The sequence below is a fragment of the Cryptomeria japonica genome, chromosome 4 (genome assembly GCF_030272615.1).
Source record: "Cryptomeria japonica chromosome 4, Sugi_1.0, whole genome shotgun sequence".
NCBI classification, from domain to species: Eukaryota; Viridiplantae; Streptophyta; class Pinopsida; order Cupressales; family Cupressaceae; genus Cryptomeria; species Cryptomeria japonica.
The window spans coordinates 378,189,257-378,212,550 of record NC_081408.1 but is presented as its reverse complement, the minus strand read 5'-3'; the positions used below and the strand labels follow the sequence as shown (position 1 = coordinate 378,212,550).

The 23,294-nt window shown below is 39.3% G+C and overlaps 1 protein-coding gene across 2 annotated transcripts in view; it reads left to right on the top strand.

Moving 5' to 3' along the window:
• The first annotated feature begins 736 nt into the window (after positions 1–736).
• LOC131047537 (cytosolic enolase 3) overlaps positions 737–23,294 on the top strand; it is a 169,993-nt gene continuing 147,435 nt past the window's right edge. For both annotated transcript variants that reach the window (XR_009106198.2, XM_057981395.2), the window contains exons 1-2: positions 737–1,104; positions 6,103–6,257. Coding sequence is in view for 1 of the 2 variants with exons in the window: in XM_057981395.2 (XP_057837378.2) it covers positions 1,000–1,104; positions 6,103–6,257 (260 nt within the window). In the remaining variant the exon portion in view is untranslated. The remainder of the gene's footprint in view (positions 1,105–6,102; positions 6,258–23,294) is intronic.

Below are 23,294 nucleotides of genomic sequence, written 5' to 3'. Positions count from 1 at the left end.
AAATTACAAGTAAAATCATAGTAAAAAACTATAAAAACGAAAAAAACCACATATTCAAAAGATTATTATTTTTTTTTTTTTTGTTTATGTAATTTCTTTATTATTTTTGATATCATAAATAATGTCAAATATTATTAATTTTTGCATTAAGGTTTAGAAAAAAACTTTAGCAAAAAATATTTAGATCCTTACTATAAGACATTTGAAAATCATTGAAAAAAATACAAACCAAAGAAAAAATTATATGAGCCAATGAGAAAAATGTTAAAAAAGAAAAAATGATATCAATAAATTAATTATGATAAGGTATAAAGTAACTATAGATAAGGATAAAAATGAATATAAAATAAATATCAATATGATAGTTTACAAAACATTAGAAAACTATCCCAATATTTTCCAGCTCACAATTTGATTGGCCACTTAATTTTTTAAAATGAAAAAATACAAAAATAGAAAAAAAAAGATTTTAATAAAAAATCAATATAAAATATAGAATAAATTTTTGGACAAAATTTTGAAAGCAAATTAATTGACTGAAATATATTCCAAATCAAGAATAGACAAATTAATTTTAATAGTAAAATAAATTAAAAAAAATATACATTAATTTGATTAAACTATTTTAATTCTAATAAATGCATTAATATTTTTATCTATATAGAAACTAAGAATATGGTAGTAATAAAAATATGGAAATTCCAATCTATAAATACCATCACTACTATCAAGAAAGACTCTACAGTAAAGTACTAGATCCTTTTCCTTTGAAGAGAAGGCACCGAAGTGAATCTATAAGGAAGGGAAAAGTCCATTAGACTGAGAAATCGGAAAGAAGAAAACGAAATCTTAAATTTCGAAGATCGAGCTTAAATTTTGGGTAGAGGAGAATGCAATAACGATTTACGACACGAGTGTTGAGAAGCGAGTTGGTGCTGCTGATTCGCTTGGCTGGTTGGGAAAGGATAGTTGTAAGACTGATAGCGAATAGCTGACAAAATGTCAGTACAGGAGTACCTGGAGAAGCATAAGCTCTCGCGCAGGATCGAAGATGCGGTTAACGCGGCGGTTAGGGCCAAGGATCCTCAACCGCTCCTCTACATTGTCAGTATCATCTTTTATCAAATCATTATTTATTGAATTTTCTTAATTTTTTTAATATTAATGTTCAAATGTTCAGGGAAATAATTGTGTATGTTTTGTTGTATCAAGATTTCAAATTGAAAAAGGTAAATCTTTAATTTGGAAATAATTGTGTATATTTTATCTCGATCAATGTTTTCCAATATACTTCCTGATCTTTGGTTTTAACTATAATTAGAGATGTGGACGCAAACAGAACATATGATTATTTTTAAAAGCTTTTCTCAGTCAATAGTATGGACTGTGAAAGCCTCATGATCTTAATTATTGTTGAAATACAACATTGCCATAATGTGATTTAGTGATTCATATCTTGGGCCATTTATTTTTAGTTTTAATATTTGAAGTTTTTATCCTCTACTTGCCTGCATGCTACCCTCCATTAATTTAAAAATATAAGTTGTCAATTCTCTATGAAGTGTATGTAATGTCCCCTATTAGGAGGCTGTCAATTCCCAAAGAGAAACATACATTACTACTTACCATGTTACATTAATTAGGAATTAATGACTAGGGGGCTCGTGGTACAGTTACGCATAGTCATTGTTCAGGCCTAATCTTAATCCCCTTCTAATTTCTAATCCTAGATGGGAGACTTGCTTGTCTAGGGCGCAATGATACCATCTCCCTAATGCAGCCCAGATTACTGGAATCTCAGTTCATTCACCCTTGGGGCCTGCAGCCTAGATTTCAGGATCATGAGTTCTTTCACCCTTGGGGCTCATCTATCGTCAGATAGTTTTACTCCGCCTCTCCCTAACAGCGTCACACCACTCCTCAGGAAAAAGGAATTAGAACTAGTTAAGAGCTTGGGACTGTAAATATGTCAGTACCTTGTTGTACTATGGATGTATATGAAATTACGTATGACTGTCATACATATTGCAGTCTATATTAATATTACTATTAAATTTTGCATAAGAACATTATCAGGCTTCATATATTAAGCATACATATTAAGCTAATCCCCATGCATACCACCAAGAACAAGGATGTTAGTGTCCGTAACTTAATGATGTTAGTGTCTGTAACTTAATAACAGTGACATCAATGGTGATGTCACTGGATGCTTTTGATTACTTTCCTTTATATCGCTCAATGTGAGGGAGAGGTCACACCTCTTCATCATGTATGCCCTTTGGCAAGAGACACACTTTCACCATTAGCACCCTTTGAAAGAGTGCAACTCTTCATTATTTCTGCCCTTTGAAAGGGACACAACCTTTCACAATCAGATCTGCATTTCTTATTTAAAAGTTAAAACAGATCCCCTTCAAACGAGTCCTCTTCTCCCTTTTATACCTCATATTTTGGGGAGTTACAACTTATCATTTCATGTCCTTTGACCATTCATTAACTTAATTAAAATTAAATTATATTCTTTTATATTTTAATTTAATTTTTAATATTTTAATTTTATTATTAAATTCTATTTCAAAGTGGGGACATTACAGTGTACGGATGATATGAGCCATAAATGTTGATTGATGGTGAGTGTATTTATATTTTTGGACTGCATTATTGCCTGCATAGCTATTGGCGATTTGCAATTGTTGAACATTGAGGTCGACTGAGAGACACAACTGCTCTTCATGGAACTCTCAATTCCTTGTTGGTTGAACTTGAGGGTGAGTCATAAATGCTTTAGCCATCCAGAAATGATAGTGTTACTCTATACACCCTTATTTTAGTTGTGTCTTGTCAGGTTCATGCTAATTTGAAAGTTTGAAACTGTTGCTGCTATAAGTGTTTGATTGGCTTGAGAAATCTGCATCTCCATATTCGTATATTTGACCTAAAGAACTGACTTTTACTAATGGTATTACTAAGGTGAACTGGGCATAAGCATGCTTTATAAGGACTGAAGGATGGAGCAGACTGGGAGTAGTAAAAAATTATGTTTGATGCGTGGTGTTGGTTGACCTCCATACAATCATGCAATGCACCTTAATTTTGTTATTTCAAATCCATCTGCACTAATCTTTAAAGGTCTTGTTGGGAATGTGAAGTCCAATGGTCACATGACCCTTCGCATTCTCCCAACTGTTCATTTCATTTCTGAATATGATTATATAATGGCTGTGTGCAGCCCATGTATTTGAGTTGACTAATAGAAGTTATTCCCTGCTTTGAGTGTGGATGTAGGCATATTTGCCGAACCACGATAAATCGTGTGTTGTCTCTTTTTATTGCTTTTCTGTTTCTGTTATTGTTTTCTCTGCTCTTTCTAATCTTTACAATTGGTATCAGAGCCATGTTGGCTTGAGCAGAGATGGAGGAAGGAGTAGGTAAAATTTATAACTTCTATGGCAGTTTTATGTTCCATGTAAAACTATGTTTCAAGCACCGCGTACATTGGTGGGATGGCTGGAAGAAAGAGGGGAACTCAGTTGAAGAGGATAATCCAGCGAAAGCAAAGGATGTTGGGATTCTTATTTGCTCTCCCCTTGAGCCAGCCTTGGCACTTATTGGCCAAAACATTAATGGCCGGGAAGTTGTTGGCATTCGTGTGGTGAAGGTTGAACGCCATGATAGTCCCTGTATAGATGCTGGAATTTCTAAGCTGAAAGATGTTGAAAAAGTGGTTGTTGTTGAAGAGGATGAACTCAAGAGATTGTGGGAGGAAGAGTGTATGCCATTGGAAACCCAAGCTGAATCTGTTGTTGACTCCCAGGATGAGGAGGGTGCAGATTGGAGTGAGGTAGCAGGGCAAGGAGGCTTGGGAGAAATTTTGGCTTCGGAGAGCTCTGCGGATGGCATGGCCTTGGCGAAAATAAAGAGGCACTCCCATAATGATGACAACCTTTGTGCAGATAATTTCATAGAAGCCTATGAGCCTATGGATTTAGATGACATAGTAAATGATAAAAGTCAGTTTTCTGGTTTGAAGCGAAAGCAACCATTGACAGGAGCAGAGGACAATGGGCATCGCTCCAAGCGGTTTCAGGCGTCACATGGAGTGAATGAAAATGTTATTGAATCTGTTAATGCTTATTCTAATGGAGGAGGAGATGTTTTATCTCGACCATAATGCATTGACATTCACCAACCTGATTGGATGGATGTGGATGATAGTGCCAACGTCGATAATGAACAACCTGAGGGTGAGAGAACTCAAACTCGTGATAACAATTTGATGGAGTTGTTTGATGATGAAAATAATGCCATTGTTTTGTTCCTTGTAAGGTTTGAGTTTTATGTTTGGTTATTAGAATCCAGTAATTGTGAATCGGTAGATATTCTGTTACGGGGGAGTTTAGGTGATGGTGATGAAGAAATGTACTTTAAACTGGGACAAAGTGGTGTTTCGGTTTTTGGCATAATGGGTGAGTTTGTGCCTGATAGAGTTTTTAACTCTGCTTTGATTTGGAAAAGGCTGATTCGAAGCGTATGTGAACAAAAGTTCGCGAAGCTAAAATCTAGCAGGCTGGTTTTAATGTGAATTTCGAAAATGGAAGCAGGGATGCTAGTGCATGGCTGTGCCAGTTGGCCTTCACGGGGGAGATTGTTGGGAATGTGAAGTCCAACGGTCACATGACCCTTCGCATTCTTCCAACTGTTCATTTCATTTCTGAATATGATTATATAATGGCTGTGTGCAGCCCATGTATTTGAGTTGATTAATAGAAGTTATTCCCTGCTTTGAGTGTGGATGTAGGCATATTTGCCGAACCACGATAAATCGTGTGTTGTCTCTTCTTATTGCTTTTCTGTTTCTGTTATTGTTTTCTCTGCTCTTTCTAATCTTTACAGGTCTTGCCTTAGCTACTTATCTTCCTTTTGTTAATTACCCCTCTGAATCCTCTAAAGGTAGAAGCGAGTTGAGTAGATCACTGATGTTTTATTTAATAAATGGCAACAGGTATCCTATTTATATGCTTATTATTCCTCAAACTATCATTTCCATGTGGTTGTCTAGGTTCCCAAGGGGTCTAGAAGGGTATATTTATTAGATAAACATTTACCTATAAGAATACAGTTAGGATGTTTGAGAGTGGTTTTAGACCTCTAGGAACTATGATGATTGATGAATAATGTAGCTTTTGGAGAATCTCTTTAGATTTAGATTTAGCTAGATTTCAGTGTTTCCATGTGATATGATGTTTATCTAGAGATCAATGAGATTAATGAAGTTTGGCGCTTTTCAAAAACAGCGAACTTCTCCAAGAAATGTGGAATATTCCTAGAATGTCTAGAGTACATTCGGAAAATACCATGGGACTCACCTTGATTTCTTGAAATCATTGCCACTGTCAGAAATCCATCTCAAAGAGACTGGCACTCTCCAAGAAAGTTGGAGCTTCTGCAGATACTGAAATGGCCACAAAAAGGGGACATTACATCGATGCACATGATTAATGGCTGTTCTGTAATTCTTAGAAACACAGTTACTTTTCCTCCTTCTTGTTTGTCTTAAACCTTGAGTTTTTTTTTTTGAAGTTTTGCATTGTTATCTTTTGTTACACTTGGGTTTGTTACCATTTAGAATTTAGTACTATGTATTTGCTGTCTTATCAAATTAGCAGTATGGTATAAGAATGTTTTAAAGCTTTTGCCATGATACAGTATTAATTTGATTATTAAATTCTATATTGTAAAATGGCACTTGTCGACATTAATATTGCAGCTTTGCAATTAAGGCTGGTTGTTTAATTTTATAACTTGGGAGTACTTACATACATTGTATCAATGGTTGAATTTTTTGAAATAATGTGTAATTTATTTCATGCATACGTATGGCCTAATTTTTTATTGATTTTGAATGTAGAATGTTCTTGGAATGCAATTTCACTAATATTTGAAAGTTCTTTATGTCCCGAATAACAGTACTCCTCTATTGTGGTGCAAGCAATCATTTTCATCGATATTTTATTATATTGGAATTTAGAATTGAATTCTATTTTTTGTTTTTCTCTTATATTTTGTGCATTAATGGCATTAAAATTGATGTGTCTTCAGTCTAACTATATGAAGAGAGCTGTTCCTTCAACGATAACAAAGTTAAAGGCACGTCAAATCATTGATAGCAGAGGCAATCCTACAGTGGAAGTAGACCTGTATACCAATAAAGGCATGTTTCGTGCGGCTGTACCAAGTGGTGCCTCAACTGGAACGTAAGTCATAGATTTTTGATAGGCAAATTTTAATTTTATATACTGTTATGGAATGCCTTTATATAGTCTGCCAAATTTTCAATTCATAGTAAGAAAATTCACTCTCTTATACACCAAAGTATAGTCTGGCAATTTTTCAACTCATAGTAAGAAAAATCATTGTCTCACACACCAAAGTGCCAATTGCTTTTGATGAATGAATGATTGTTCTAAACTGAAAAAATAATCAAATGAACACTCAACCATGAGTCCATTACAGGTGTACATTGTTGTGGATCTAAGGTTAGGCAGAATAAAAAGGTTGGGATTTACATTCCTAGTCTGAGAAATAACATGGCATATCTTTTATGTAGCCATCCATCAAGACAAGTATATCAATTGATGTTGACAGAACAAACCAAATGCAAAACAGGATCAATGCAGGGTTTCAAGTTTCAACAGATAAAGCTAACAAGAAGAATTAACAAGAAAACAATAGAAAACTAATCTGGACCATGAGCGGGAAGACCTTTGGTCACCATATCCTTTGGAACACGACAGGCTTGTACAGCGTAAACAATTGTATTTAGGTGGCTCTCCTCGATAATCTTTGAACTTAGAGGCTGAAAAAATGTAGTTCATCCATCCCTAACAATATTCTTGGGGCCCAGCAAGCCTGTCTGAGCAGATTTAACCTGAGCATGGTTGTGTTGACGTGTATTTCATACACAATCATACACAGAATAAAATACCAATAGGTATCTTATCCTCTCTTGAGAAAATAGTCTCTAACTGCTGAAGATCTGCAAAAAGGATCAGTTAGATGGACTCCAAGGTTCTTTTAGTGGGGTCTCCACGTGTGGACAAGCTTTTTAGTGGTATGATGTGATTTGCTGTTTCCTCCAAGGGGCCTTACGTATTCAAAGCTCGAAGATTTTACTAAACTAAAGGGACTTTCAAAAAAAAAAAGCAAAAGATAGGGTTTGAGAGGTCTAATCTAGCCTAACCCTATGAATGACTTAGCATGAATGAGATTTGGCAAGACTCAACCAACTTCAATTTTGCCATAAGATAACAACTCAATTGAAATTAGTGCGATCTTCTAAGGTAATAATGATGTTCAATGCATCAAAGACCAAGGACACTACTACGAAGGTACATATCCTAGATACGAAAATGCTTGAAGGTTAAGGACTCAAAATGTTTTCCAGTCGACCACGCAAGGCGTTCCTACAATCAGCAAGAAGCTAGTGGTTTGGATTGCGAATCCTACCAAATATCAAATCCCACACTTAGTCTTTCAAATTAACAAACTACTTTGATTGAGCGTGATTCAAGTACATCCAACAACCATGAAGATAACTCAAGAAATTTGCAACAAAACACCATAACTTCAATATTTTATTGATTTCCAAGTCATCATATACAACAATTGCTTGAATTTCTCTCTTCAAGACTCAATCTTGCTACAAAATAAAAATTGCTTCTAACTCTAATCTCTCTTACATCAACTATTGACTATTACTCTATTCTTCTATTATACTATTCACTATTTTCAAATGAAATGAAAAATGGGGGTATAAATAGCGTCCCCAGTTACAATGAAAGGTCCAGATTGAAAGTAAATCAACGGACAAGATCATGACACCTAAACCCTAATTAGGGTTTGTTACAAATGACCTCCTTTTTACTGAACAATATTAAATATATAGCCAAATATTAAATTTGGCACAAAAATCTAGGAGGTATCAACCAATGAGAAATAAGATGTCATGTCATCTGTAACAACCTTTCATCTAGAATCTTATTCCCTTTCCAATTCTCTTTCTTAGCATATGCAATGAATTTTGTCACGATTCCTTCGATTTCTGTGATTGGAATCTCGGGAAGATTCTTGATACTCTCTTCCAAGTGGATAACCTGATCGAATGCATCTAGAAGAGCTGCATCCCAAGTAGGTTCAAGTTCCTTTGTTCTGTCAATCAGGAGCATGGTGGCATACATCTGATCATACTGCTCATCTGTAACATCTGCGTCCTTGCGAAAGATGATCTTGATTCTATCCTCAAATTCTTGTATATCCACATCTGTCTCGACCTCGATCCTTCTGCCAAGAATGGTACGAAGTACCTCAAATACTCTGTCCTGGATCGGATTGATCACCTCCTCAACTTGACCACATCTAACACTGATGTCCTCGAAGAGAACACTCTTTATATGGAGTAAGGTTGACCACTGAAACAAACTGTGAGAATCACCTTCTAAGATCCTCTCCTGCGTTAAAATTCTTCTGGATGTGTGTCTTATTACTTTCAAGACAGGGATGACAACGTCCTTAGTATGGGCAAATGCAGCTACTGTTGCCATCAATCTGTGGATAATTTCAAGAACTTGGATAGCCTGATGAATGATCTTCGACATCCTTGTAACAAACTCTAAGGCCATTGTATGAGATCTATCCATCCAACTACATGTACGCTGGACCAGGTTCCTGAATCTTTCTGCTTCATTGATCGATTGAAGGGGCAATGCCTGCACTGGTGATCTAACTGGATCCTGACGTCCCAAAGGTTCATTGATGTGACTGAAATATGTCCTCCATGCACCGACCTCTCTCTCAAGCTTTCTATTCTTTTCTACTTCTTCTCTAAGCTTGTCCTTCAATGCCTCAAATGTGTCGGTGGCATCATCTAAAGTCTGCTCTGCTGTGGATGGTCCTAACTCAATAGTCTGTATATGATAGTCTTCTGCTAGGATCTCACCCTCATATTTGTCTGCTGCCGGTGTAGCTATCTGCAGTTTTCTAGATCCAGTCTCATCTCGAATCATCTTGGACATCTTTGTGGCCTTCTTCTTCTCTGTTGTCATATGTGAACGTCCAACAAGGCTCTCTAAATCAATTGCACTGTCCTCGTCCTCTATTACGATCACCTTAGTCAATCTTTCCTTCAACCAATCTGGGATATTCGATCTTGTCTCTTGAACTTGAATTTCTTTATGTACTATTTCTTCTTGTCTGGGAGGAGATGTTACTTCATTATCATTATCTAAATCATAGTCTTGGAGAGATCCATTTGACGAAACATGCTGTGCCTGTCCTTCCTCCTGTCTGTCATTCTGTACCATCGACTCCATGGACTCTTCCACTCGAACTGTTCTATCTTCTGGTCTGGAAGAAGTACCTGGTGCTTGATCTTTGTTGGCACCTAACTTTTTCTTGGAAGGCTCTTTCTTTTCTGATCTTTCCTTTCTCTTCGAACCTCTCGAATGGAGATTGCCCTCACTGGCACATCGAAGGTTACCTTCACCTGAATTCCTAGGATTAGGATTGCCTTCACTAACACTGGCTCCACCTTCGGCTGGCTTTTCTTCCAAAGTAAAAGACATGGCTATGCCTTGTTCTCTCAACTTCTGATGCTGAACGTCTACCCATCTGCGAGTACAAGACAAGACTGGTGTCATCAAATCATCTAAATCCACGGCCTCGGGCTCATTCCAATTCAAACTTATTGTTTTGCTTTCTCTATCATATGAAGATTGGATGTGCGTGCCGTTGTCCTGAGCTTGGTCGGCCACTCTGTAAATCTTACATTTCCTGATGAAATCCAAAGGCAATCTAGAATGCATCTTTCGTTTCACTTCGAGATCATCTAGGAGATTCATCATAAAATCTTCAATTTGGTGCTCATGTCTAAATCTTCTACCGACCGTCTCTTCTAAATGTCCATGTGGATCAAAACTATTCCTCCAAGCAAAAGATGAAAAAGGATACAAGGCTAACTCCTTCTCTGCGTCATCCATGGCTAAGACATTAGGACATACCTCAACTGAATTACCCAAAATAATAGGTACCTGAACTCCATTCTGATGTCTGTGTCTGAATGCCTTCACATATGCTGCCAACTGCCTTGTTACTTCAAGTAACACAATTCTGTCTGTCGGGTACCTCGGCAACATGTATGGAGGTAAAGGACATCCATGCACTCTAATGTAAGTGAACTTGGGAAACTGAATGAACCAAGCACCGTACCTCTTGATGAACTCCTGGGCATCCTGAGATAATCTGTTGTGAATCCCTCCTTGCAACGTCCTTGTGATGTTCATCGTGAAAGTATCATTGACTAACTTGTAGTTCTTCCCTGGTGGATGATGCAAGTAGGTATAGGATTCACAAGCTCTGACCTCGCCGGGTCCTCTTCCAATCACTCCTCTGTGAGGTAGTCCTGCGTACTCAACGCTCCTGATTAAGGCATAGATGACGTACTTCAAGTAACACAATTCTGTCTGTCGGGTACCTCGGCAACATGTATGGAGGTAAAGGACATCCATGCACTCTAATGTAAGTGAACTTGGGAAACTGAATGAACCAAGCACCGTACCTCTTGATGAACTCCTGGGCATCCTGAGATAATCTGTTGTGAATCCCTCCTTGCAACGTCCTTGTGATGTTCATCGTGAAAGTATCATTGACTAACTTGTAGTTCTTCCCTGGTGGATGATGCAAGTAGGTATAGGATTCACAAGCTCTGACCTCGCCGGGTCCTCTTCCAATCACTCCTCTGTGAGGTAGTCCTGCGTACTCAACGCTCCTGATTAAGGCATAGATGACGTATGAACTCATGTGGAAGGACTTAGTAGCCCTGAGTCTTCTCAACTGTACGTCTAAGCAATGGCTAATTATCCTAGCCCAATGTATTGTACCCTTTCCTTGAACAATCACCTGGATGAAGTAAAACATCCATTTCTCAAAATAGAAGGCATGAGGTGCTCCTGTAACTCTGTTGAGCATGGTAATCAAATCTCTGTACTCCTCCTGGAAATCAATCCTGTGTGGTGTGTTCGGTACTTTGCTCAGACGGGGACGACTCTTGAGTAGCCAGTTCTTGTTGATTATGCTTAGGCAAGCATCTGGATCATCATCGTACACTGATCTGGCTCCTTCAATGCTCTTATATATCATTTCCCTGTGCTCTGGAAGATGGAAGGCCTCACTTATGGCTTCCTCTGAAAGGTACGCCAAAGTGTTTCCCTCATTGGACACAATTGTCCTGGACTGTGGATTGTAGTGACGGGCACACTCGATCATCAACTCGTGGCACTGAATGGCTGGAGGAAAACCGGCCGCCTTGATGATGCCACTCTCTATAATTCTCTGGGCGACAGGTGATGGCTTGCCGATGTAAGGGACCTCCCGGAACTTCTTCGTGCTAAAGTTCCCCAAGTTTGTATCTCCAATGTTGCTCCATTTAGACACGATCTTGGTCTCTACTTCTTCGGTCTTCTGATCTTCTTTCATGAGAGCCGAGCGACTGGTGGATGCTCCCGCCTTTGGGGTCGCCATACCTACACAACATTTCATTATAAGAAATAGATTTTGCAATAAATAACGTAAATAAGAGAGATAAATTTTAGGAAACCTCATGATAAGTCTCTAGAGTTATCATTTCCTAAAATACAACGATTGAGCCAAGAGATTCAAAATTCAAAATTCAACAAAATTTGAAATATGACGATGAATGAATAAAGCAATAACAATTAAATCGCCATACCTCGATAGAGAGCTAACTCTAGAATGCAAAAACAAAATTCGCCTAGGCAAAATTTGAGGTATAAGATAATCTTCAATATGATTTCCTCAAAATCGACTTCGCCACCTCTGGAGAGAACGTGATCTTCAAGTATTGCCTTAGACGTGGTCTTAAATGATCTTCAAATTCGCCTTTGGCGTGGTCTTAGATGGATCTCCAAGTTCGCCCTTGGTGTGGTCTTCAAATTCGCACCACCTTTTGATAACTAAGCGCCACCCTTGGATGAATGAAATTCGCACCACCTTTGGTCTTCAACGCAATTCGCACTCCACACAAGATGATACTAGCGCCACCTTTGGTTTGAAATCGCACCACCTTTGAACACACTTCGCACTATATTCGCCTCTTCTTGATTCGCATGAAGAAAGGTAAAAATGATTATGTGAAAATGAACATTTCACTCCCCTTATAAATAGCGCTCATATCCTTTCACCCCTTAGGCCGACTTGACAAATAAAACCATTTTTTAAATGATTTGCAATAAAATAACAAGGCCGACTTGCCTAATTGGGCGCTTCAAATCGATTTTATATTAACTAAATAATTAATTATTAATGCCTTGCGTTTTTTAAATGAGAATTTCGATTTTTAATAAAGGCAAAAAATAATTAATAAAAGATAACGCCATATTAAATGCTAAATAAAAATGGATTTTCAATTTTTTAAATCGATTTAGCATTTAAGGAAAATTTGAATTGTTTAATTTGGCGCCAAAACTGAAAAAAAAAAAAGAAAAAAAAAAGGAAGGGACGTACCTCATCGCTCTGGTCCCTTGGAGAGGGACAGGAGCGATTCACCATTTTTGTCTTGACTTTTGCATTTCTTACGTCCAACTCCTTCATCTCCACGTTGAAAATCAATCATCTTGATGGTCCTTCGAATTTGATCGCCTTGTGTGCGCATATGGGTGTCCTTTAAGTGCATATCGCCCTGGTCCTTGTCCAAAGGACAGGAGCGATCTTCTAATTTCCACGTTCAATATGCATCCTCTATCTTCGATCTTCATTGTAGGGCGAACAACACCTATGCTTGTTCCTTTTGCGTTTGTTTCATTTGTTTGCACGAAGTGTTTGGACGCATTAAAGGGACCATCGCCCTTGTCCCTTGGAGAGGGACAGGAGCGATCCACGTTTTCTCCTTAACCTTGGCAATTTTAAACTTCAATCTTCTTTGCAATGTCTTCCAAACGATGTCCCTTGCCTCGCCTATCCTCGCCTAACTTTGATCGTGAAGGAATATGCGTGCTTTTGATGATATCGTCCTGGTCCTTATCCAAAGGACAGGAGCGATGTGAGGCTTTTACATTATTTGGCGATGTTTGGACGTTCAAAACCCTTGCGAATTATCATCAAACGATGCCTTGGACCATATGCTATCTTAGGACGTCTTGACTTAGCTTGATCTTGAAGCAAAACAAGGAATCCAAAGCAAATCGCCCTGGTCCCTTGGAGAGGGACAGGAGCGATATAGTCTCCATGCTCAAAATGATGATCATTTCACGTTCAAAACTCTTGTTTATCATCTTTTTATCATACCATGGACCCTATAAAACATTGCAACGTCTTGTCCTTACGTAAATTTTGCATGAAATGGCCAATGCATCTAACATCGCCCTGGTCCCTTCCTGAGGGACAGGAGCGAACTAGGTTATAGGGTGTCAATTTCTTTATTTTAACGTCCTTTGAGTGTTTGCGCATGATGAAGACGCCTTGAAATGTCCCTCGCCACCTTGTCTTGACTTGTGTCGACCTTGAACTTTGGAGGAACGACCTTGAACTTGTGTAGGAAGTATCATCACCAATGTATCGCCCTGGTCCCTTGGAGAGGGACAGGAGCGATCCTTCCCTTGTGGCCACTATCTCACTTTGCCAGGTTCCAAGTTTATATTCAACGGATTCGTCCCTCTTCACTCCATTCGTCCATGCCTTGACATCATCTGTAACCTTGCAAGAAAAGCAATTATATCAAAAATCGCTCTGGTCCCTTCCTGAGGGACAGGAGCGAACTAGGCATTTAACACTGTTATGGACGTCCCAAAAATCTTCAATTTATATTCAATGCGTTCATCTCATGTTTTCCCTTGTTTTTGAACGTAAACTTGCCTTGACCCTTGTCTGGATTTTGCATAATGAAGGAAATCGCTCTGGTCCCTGGGAGAGGGACGAGAGCTACAAGGTACCTCGCCCTGGTCCCTTGGAGAGGGACATGAGCGATTTGGTCAATATAGGTCATTCTCCTTCGTTTTTGCATCTCAAATTATATTCATTTGGCAAAGTATCTTCCTTCGGACCCTTTCAAATTGTTAAGTTTTCAAAATCTTGCAAGGACAAGGCGAAATTTGAATTGTAGCTCCGGTCCTTCACAGAGGGACAGGAGCGATTTTCCTCCTGGAGGCATTTCTGTGCTCATGAAAATCTTCAATTTATATTCAATGGAAAGATCTCGCCGTTCTCCATCACTTCCAACTTGAAATTTGTCTGGACTCTGCAGGGATGATGAAATATTTGAAAATGAGCTCCTGTCCTTCACTGAGGGACAGGAGCGATTTTGCTCCTACAGGCCAAAATAACAAGATTTTTCACATTTTAACACTTCACGAGGCGAAAACAAATCAATTCCAATGCCCAGGATCAAAATTCAAAAAAGTCAAAATTTGGTCAAAATATTCAATCGGACAAAAATTCACATTGACTGCCAACACTTAGACAAATTTAAAGCTCTGCATCAACATTCCAATTGAAAATTAGACCATTTTGTCGAATTCATTGCATTCAAAATTTGCATCCTAGAAAAGGAAGCTCAAAAGCTCTCAAAAAACGACTGGATTTTGGCCTGAAAAGACAAAATTTAAAACCCTAAGGTTTGACCCTAAATCCAGACGACCAACTAACTAACAAAACCCTAAAAACGAAAGCGAAAACGAGCGAAAAACAAGCAAAAAGAGGGGGTCCCCATTTGCGATGGGGCGATGTGTGAAATGGTCACAACATCTGGCGACACCACTGAGAAATGTTGCAAAACATTTGGGAATCAATCCTTCTAAAAGAAAACTCAGAAAACTTCCCTCAACAAATCCAGGAGTTAAGAAACACTTACAAGAAGAGACCATCATATTGAGACAAAGTATCAAGTCCACAGTTACCCATGTGTGTGCAAATGCATTAATTCCCCTCAACAAGACAATCATGATCTCCAGGTTCCCCTGTGATAAGCTACGTAGTTCGTCTAAACTCCAAAAGCATCCTGGATAGAGCCTCGCTGCCAGTCAGACGTCCATAGTCCCGACGAGGTTATCGCCGCAAGCTCACGAACATTGCTCCATTGCCAGCCAGGCGTCTATAGCCCCGATGGAGTTACTCGTAAATTCCCTTTAGCCAATTTGATATTTCCTTTTAGCTCATTTCTTTTCCTTTGATTTTTTCTCATTTTTTCATCTTTTCATTTGATACTGCTTTTCAGTTCTGTCAATTCTTTGGCTCGTGAGTATTGAAAACTCACTAGGGTTTGAGGATTGCGGTGGCGCTGAAGCTAGACTTTAGATTTTTCACTGATCACAGCTTTGCCTGTAAACCATAATGACTCGGAGATTATAAGTATGTGAAAATATAATAACTAGAGGACAAAAATACGTGAGTTCAATAAGCTAATCTACTTCAATGCAAATATATCCTGACTCAAAGCTTCATTAAAAGAAACTCCCTTGGTAATTCCAAAAGACCTCATGATTTTCCAAATGCATCCAACAATCCAGCAGGAAGTTAGAGCGTTACATAACAAAATCACCCAATGTTAAATGGATACCCCTCAGGACAAAAACAAACTAACCTAAAACAAAAACACCTAAACTAAAAAAGGGCAAAAGCAAAAACGAGGAAAACAAACAAACGGAAAACGACGAAAGCAAACTAAACTAACTATGTACAAGGGAAGGCCTTGGCATTTTAGGATTGGAAATAATGTTTGAGATATCTCCCATTGACAGGCAACGGGATGTCTTCTCCAGTTAAAGTCTGCAACCTAAATGCATTCTCTCCTAATATCTCTGAAATTTGATAAGGGCCTTTCCAAAGCTTATCAAACTTATCATGTTCTCCTCTTTTCTCATGTGCTTTGTCCCAATACAGGACAAGATCTGAAATTCGGAACGCCTTGACTCTTGCTTGTCGATCAAACCATCTCTTCACCACTCCTTGGTGTTTAGCAAAGTTCTCTAGTGCTTGATCTCTTTTCTCTTCTAAGTTCATCAACTGTGTCAACCTGGCCTGCACTGCATCTGTGTCTTCCATGTACTCCTGAATGAATCTCAAGGTCGGAATCCTGAGTTGCATGGGGAAGACTGGGTCTTGGCCATAAACCAGAAAATAAGGCGAAATGCCTAATGCGCTCTTTGTTCTGATTCTGTCTGCCCATAAAGCAAATCTCAACTGGGTATGCCATTCTCTGGGGCTTCTCTCTAATAATTTCTTGATAACACTGAGCAAATTTTTGTTGGTGGATTCTGCTAATCCATTACCCTGAGGATAATAATTTGATGAAAACTTGAGGGTTATTCCATACTCAAAAGCCCAATTTGAGAATCTCAATGATGTGAATGCCGATCCATTGTCGCAAACCAACGCATAAGGGCATCCAAACCTTGTGATTATGTTCTCCTCTAGAAACTTGATTACAACTTCAGTAGAACAAACCTTAAGTGCTTGTGCCTCTGACCATCTGGTACAATAATCTGTAGCTGTAATGATGTACTTGTGTTGTGCTGAGGATGCGGGGTTAATAACACCAATAAAGTCCATTCCCCATTTGGCAAACGGTCTGGCTTCAATCACCGGATTCAGTGGCATGGCAGGATTTCTTTCTCTAATAGCTGCGACTTGACATGTGTGGCAAGTCTTAATGTGATTGAATGTATCTTTAAAAAGCGTAGGCCAGTAATATCCTGCTCTTAGGATCTGGTGAGCTGTGGCGAGGTTGGCTCCATGTCCGGTTCCAAACTTGGAATGGAAATGTTCAATTATCTGCTTTGCTTCATCTTTGCCAACACATCTCAGGTATACTCCTTCATAGTTTTTACGGTATAAAACAGATCCTTGAAGCATGTAATGTTGACACTTTAATCTTAATGCTCTTTTCTGTGTAGGTGTCATATGAGCAGGACATCTGTGATTAAGCAAATATGTCACAATGTCTTTGTACCATTCATCGTGTGTGACATCTTCTAATTCATAAATTTGTTGAACTAATCCTGGCCCATCTATTGCTAATGTCTTCGCCAAAGCTTGTCCTCGGACAAGTTTCATGGGTTGAATTTCTATATCAAATTCTTGGATAATGGCGACCCACTTTCCTCTTCTCTCTCCTAATTCATTTCGCATGAGAAGAGTCTTGACTGCCGCATCAGGCACTATTGCATAAATCTTAGCTCTCAGGAGGTAATGTCTGAATTTCTTAACTGCCTTTACTAATGCGTATGCTTGCTTTTCAACGTTTGGATATCTGAGTTCCGCATCTTTCAACGGGGTGCTCATGAAAGCAATTGGGTTTTCATCCCTCTCTTCACTTCTTTGGGTGAGAATGGCGGCACAAGTGTAATCGGAAGCGAAGGAATATAAATAAAAAGGTTTGAGATAATCTGGACTAATCAAAACTGGCGCTTCCATGATTGCGGTCTTTATTTCTTCAAATGCCCTTCTGGCTTGCGGAGTCCACTCAACCTTTGCATCTTTCTTTAACATTTCATTTAGTGGCCTGACAATCTCGGCAAATCCGGTAATGAACTTTCGGACGAAGTTGATCTTGCCAAAAAATGACTTAAGTTCTTTTTTGCTTGCTGGCAGATTGATAGTAGATATGGCCTTCACTCTTTCAGGATCAATAGATATTCCTTTTTCTGAAATGACATGTCCTAAAAGCTTTCCTTCTGTGACTCCAAATATGCATTTCTTTGGATTAAGGGAGACACCGTATCTTCTACATCTTTGGAAGACTCTTCTCAAATCGTCCACATGATCTTCTCTCTGTCTGGAAAAAACTGTGATGTCATCCATATATATAATAATGCTTTTACCAATTAAATCTCTGAAAGCGATATCCATAGCTCTCTGGAATGTGGCCCCGGCATTTATGAGTCCAAAAGGCATTCTCTTATAGGCAAATGTTCCCCATTTGGTGGTGAAAGCAGTCTTCAGTCGATCTTCAGGTTCGACTAGGACTTGATTGTATCCTGAATATCCGTCTAGGAAGGACATCATCTGTGATCCATTGACGATCTGCAATACTTCATCTAATGATGGGAGCGGATAGTTATCTTTCTCTGATGCTCTATTAAGATTTCTAAAATCAACACACAATCTGATCTCTCCATTTTTCTTTCTAACAGGTACCAGGTTGGCGACCCACGTCGAATGTCTTACTGGGAAGATGATCTTGGCTGTGAGTAACTTTTTCACTTCTTGGTATATCAGCGGTTCTAACAAAGGGTTGACGGGTCTTTGTCTTTGCCTGAATGGCTTGCTTCCTGGCTTCAACGGGATTGTGTGAGTGATAATCGCAGTGTCGTAGGTCTTAAGATCTTCATAGCTCCATGCAATGACATCTGGGAAGTCCCTCATGTTCTTTAGGATTCCATCTTTTTCAGTCGCTGTGCAGGACTTTCCAATGAAAACATTTTTAACTTGTGTCTCATCACCTAGATTGATTGCATCACACATATTGCCTTCTATGCTGTGATTCTTCTTTTCTTTCAACTTGTCAGGATCAAAAATCCTTTCTAATTCAACCATTCCTTTCGGAATAGTGTTCGTCTTTAAGTTCAGGACTCCTTCAGCATCGAACTCAGCTTCACCCACTTCATCTTCATCTATGATTTGTGTTAAGAAGACGTCCGTGCTGGTTAGGAAGTCTAGGATGTGCTTGTCATCTTCGAAAACTTGAAAATTGGTAATATTGTCTGGGACTGAAGGAACTGATATTAACTCGATTGTAAACTTCTTTAATCCTTCCATTGCTAATGGAATCAATGAACTAGCGGCCTGTGCAAGTGAATTGGCCACTTGATTCTGATGTCTATAAATTGAATTGATATTGAAAGCATCAAAACTTTCAATTAGATCCCAGACTCGATTCCTGTACTTGGTTAGCCTTTTGTCATGGCAAACATATTGCTTCCTGATTTGCCTTATTGCGATTTCTGAGTCTCCATATACTTGCAGTATCTTCACCCCCTTTTGGATGGCTAACAGTAATCCATGAACTAAGGATTCATATTCTGCTACGTTGTTGGTACAAGGGAACTGCAATCTGTGAGCGGCAAGGTATGTTTCTCCCTTAGGACCAATCAATTCATATCCGGCTCCGGATCCTTGTTTGGACTTAGATCCGTCGAACCTTAATGTCCATATCTGATTTTCTTGATGGTCTATTTCTGGACTCTCACGACTCTCATTTGGTGTGTCGAGCAAAACTTCATCTTCCACAGAACTCTCGGTGTCTGTAGAGCTTTCATTCTCTGAATCTTGAGTTTCTCCTATAATTAGTGTCTGCGGGACTCTTTTGTTTACTTGCTCCAATGCGGTCTGGCATAAAGCACAAGATAATTCTGAGTGGACGGCATTGTGAATTCTACACCAATTCGGAAGAAGCAAATCTCGAACGGATGCTAGGTTGCCAAGTTGCACACTTTGCTGGATGTTTCTTTGTACGAACCTTCTGAAGTTTTCAAACATCCCTTCGTCCTCTTGATCGGATCCTTGATCGCTTTCAATGACGATCTCAGTTGACTCCATGACCTCTTGCTGGGTATTTTCATCTTGTACATCTTGTATCATCAAGATTTCCTCCACTTTGGGCTTGTACGTTCCTAAGTCGGACTCTAAAAATAGGACTTCATTGTCTTCCCCATATTCAGTTATCATCAACCTCAACCTCGGGGTGCTATCAATTTTAATCTGGTTTGGAACTCCTCTCCATGGTAGCCACATATGTGCGAAATCAGTCGACACATATCCATTCAATTTTCGGGACCAATCTCGACTCAGGAGCATTCCATATGAATCTGGAATATCCACTACTGATATATCTATAAAATTTTGGACTCTTGGGTCTGCGGCCAATTGCATGTGAATGTTGTTCAATTCTCCCATGACTGGAACTTCTGTCTTGTCAAGCTGAGTGACTTTTCTCTTGGTAGGTGCGGGAGTTATTCCAAGTCTTTGGCAAACAGCCAGGGGCATGACATTGCTTGAGGCTCCGGAATCATAAAGGCAATTGTGTAATAATTTTCCAAATATCCTGACTGATAGTAGGAACGGGGCCGGTTCGTCCTTTCCTTGAGAAGGCCCTGAATTTTCTTCACTTGATTCTTGATGTTTGACTTGATTAATCTTTGAATGATCATCCTTCGTTGAGCTCTCCTCTTTCGAGTGACTGGCTTTGCTTGTAAATTTTCCTTTCTTAACAACATCTTTCTTGATTGCGACTTCCTTTTCGGGAAGAACCAAGTTAGTGGTGAGGTTCTCTTTGACTGTAGGCTGAGCTTTCTTGGTCTCGCCTCTTTTGAGTAATACTTTTCCTTCCAACATATCTTCCTTTTTAGCTGGGAAGGTTATAGTTTGAACCATGCACTCATTTTGTTCGGGTTGTTCTTGAGAATCGGCCTCCTCTTGAGTCACATTGATAGTGGCTTGAACATTTGACCTCGTTGCACTAGGTTCACTCAAACTGTTGATCACCGTATCTTTAATTTCTGACACCTTAAGCAATTCATAGAGTGGAAGGCTTACCTTGACTCTCTTGAGTTCATCCAATACCAAGGCGGCCAATCTTTTCATTTCATTTCCCGCGGGAGGTGAAATATTCCTTTGTCTGTATTCTTGAGTGTTTTGTGGATATTCAGGGACGTTACTAGCTTGGGGATCTGGCGGAGTTGAAAAATTGTTTGGAGGAATTGACGTTGTTAGAGGTTCAGGATTTCTCTGATTCCTGTGATAAACTCTTTGGTTTACTCCTCCTGACGATTGGTGAAACACTTCCTTTATTCCCTCTACTAGGACACTGTCGTTCAATGGTGGGAAATAGTATCCTGAATCCTCTACAGGTCCGTTTGCAGATGCTGGCGGAAACTGAGATCCTGGTGGTACCATCGGTCCATTGGCCGATTCTGGAGGAAATCTCCCATTTTGTACTTGATCAATTTCTTCTTGTGAATATCTGCAGGTTTCAACGATCATGGCTTGACCATACTGCGTGGTTGGAACAATTTCGTACCCTGTGGTGGGAGGATTTTCAGGTGGATTAGTAGTACGCATCTCCTGTTGGAAGATGTCGGCTGCAATTTTGAATTCAGGACACTGCAACTCGGAATGTTGGTTCGTGTTGTGGAGTCTGCACCAACTGGACAAGGCTGCTTCGGCTAAAAACACTTTGCTTGAAGAGGAATTCTCTTGACTTTGCGCATTTGGTGGATTGTCCAAAGGCGTCACCACATTTCCATTGTTCGGAGCTGTATTCCATGGTCTTCTTTGGAAACCTTGATTGTTATTTCCCTGATAATTGTTTCTAAATCCTTGATTATTATTCCCTTGGAAATTTTGGTTGTGATTGATTCTTTGCATGCTTTGGAGTTGATTATTCTGGTTCCTCAAATGAGTGACCTCAGTTGATAACTTCTTGACTTGTTCAATCAGCTCTTTCATTTCGTCTTTCTCTTCTTGTGTCCTTGACGAATTTGTAGCATTTTGCAGGTACACAGGTTGAGCGGGTGGGGCTTGAGAAATTGGAGCTCCTGGGTGAAGGACCAACTGATTTGCCAGCTGTACGCTTGGATATGTCGCTTGCGGGATTGGATTCATGACTGGAGTTTGGTTGGCCAAGGCTGTGCCAATTGCTTGCATCTGGTTCGGTGCTGCGACGGGTCCCATATGTAGCAATGGTCCAGTGATGTTTTGACCCATGTGCTTACTCACTTCAATGGCCTTTGCATAGGCCGCATTTAGATCATTCGGAGTAGGATGTGTCCTTACAAACATAGCTGTGAGATGATCTAAGGCTCCATAGTAAATCTCCCTTGGATCTGCAATAAGATAAGGAGGACGTAGCATTGTGTATGCGCGGTGAAATCTGTTGTTGAAAGAAGTAATAGGCTCATGTTCTCTCCTTCGAACCTCAACAAATTGTCTGTATAACTCCGCTGGCGTAGTTGGGATGCCAAATTTAGCAATGAATGTGTCTTTCATCGCGTCCCAAGTCCTGATGGACCCTGTAGGCAAATGAATAAACCAAAAGTATGCCTCTTCTCCCAATGAGTAGGGAAAAAGCCTACATGCCACATCTCCATATTCAATTTGTCTGTTACGAAGAAGGTCCTCGAACATCTTGATGTGATCTTCTGCCGTGCGATGGAAATCACTAACATTGAACTTGGAACAAAAGTGCTCTGGATTCTTCGGCATATCATGATAAACTGCAAATTCCAACGGTGATGGATTGTTGACTAGCCACGTCGCACCATTAAGTACATGAGGAGGAGGAGGTGGAGGTGGAGCACGTTGAGCCATTGTATTCCTTGAAACTGAACTTGATGAACTAGCTTGGCTCTTTGTTTGTGAAATTGCTTGGATACTAGATTGGATTGCCGCTTGCACTTGTTCTTGAAGAACTTGTGATGACTCAGGAGATCCTTCCAATCTTAGTTCGAACTCTTTGGGAGTGTCCTCTCTCTTAGCTCGCTTCGGCTTAGAAGTAAATTGAAGTTCACTTAGATTCTTGACGCCTGGTGTGGACCTCAACAACCTTTGATGTTTCTCGGGCGAGAAAGAACCAATGCGATCCAGCGTGAAGTCTTGCAAGGATTATTGTGGGTTCCTTTGGTTGTGAAGATTTCGAGCTATGACCCTTTGATGTTCTTCGGCTATATCTTCCTCTTGCTCTAAGATGATCCTGACTTGGTTATATTCGTCTTGACTTCTCCTTGCGTTCCAAGCTACTTGATTCAATTCGGAAATGATGTCTTCTTGGGTATTGCCTATTTGCAAATTGGGTTGCACCACTTGATTCAGTCCTTCATTCGGCAACACCATCGTCAGTCCCCAAGATGACTCACAAGTTTCACGTTGGTTTACCTTATACACCCATTTGCATCCAATGTGTTGCTTAGCTAGAGGCAACTTTGCCAACATAGGTATGAATCTATGATTCTTCATCAGGGCATTATACCTAAGTTGTTGGTTCGGGTATTGGTTCACAATATGGAGGATTGTTTTCTCAGGTTCGGTACAGCTAGATATGGCCACACACAGATATATATGATATTTAAAATATATAAAAAATACTCATAATTTAAAGAAATAAAATACAAAATTTACAAAATATAAAAATATTAATTCATTATCCACAATTTCCTATATAAAAATTAAATATTTACATTTTTTTAAGAGCTTTGGTTATAGATTATAAAAATCTCATTCTTTATTATTAT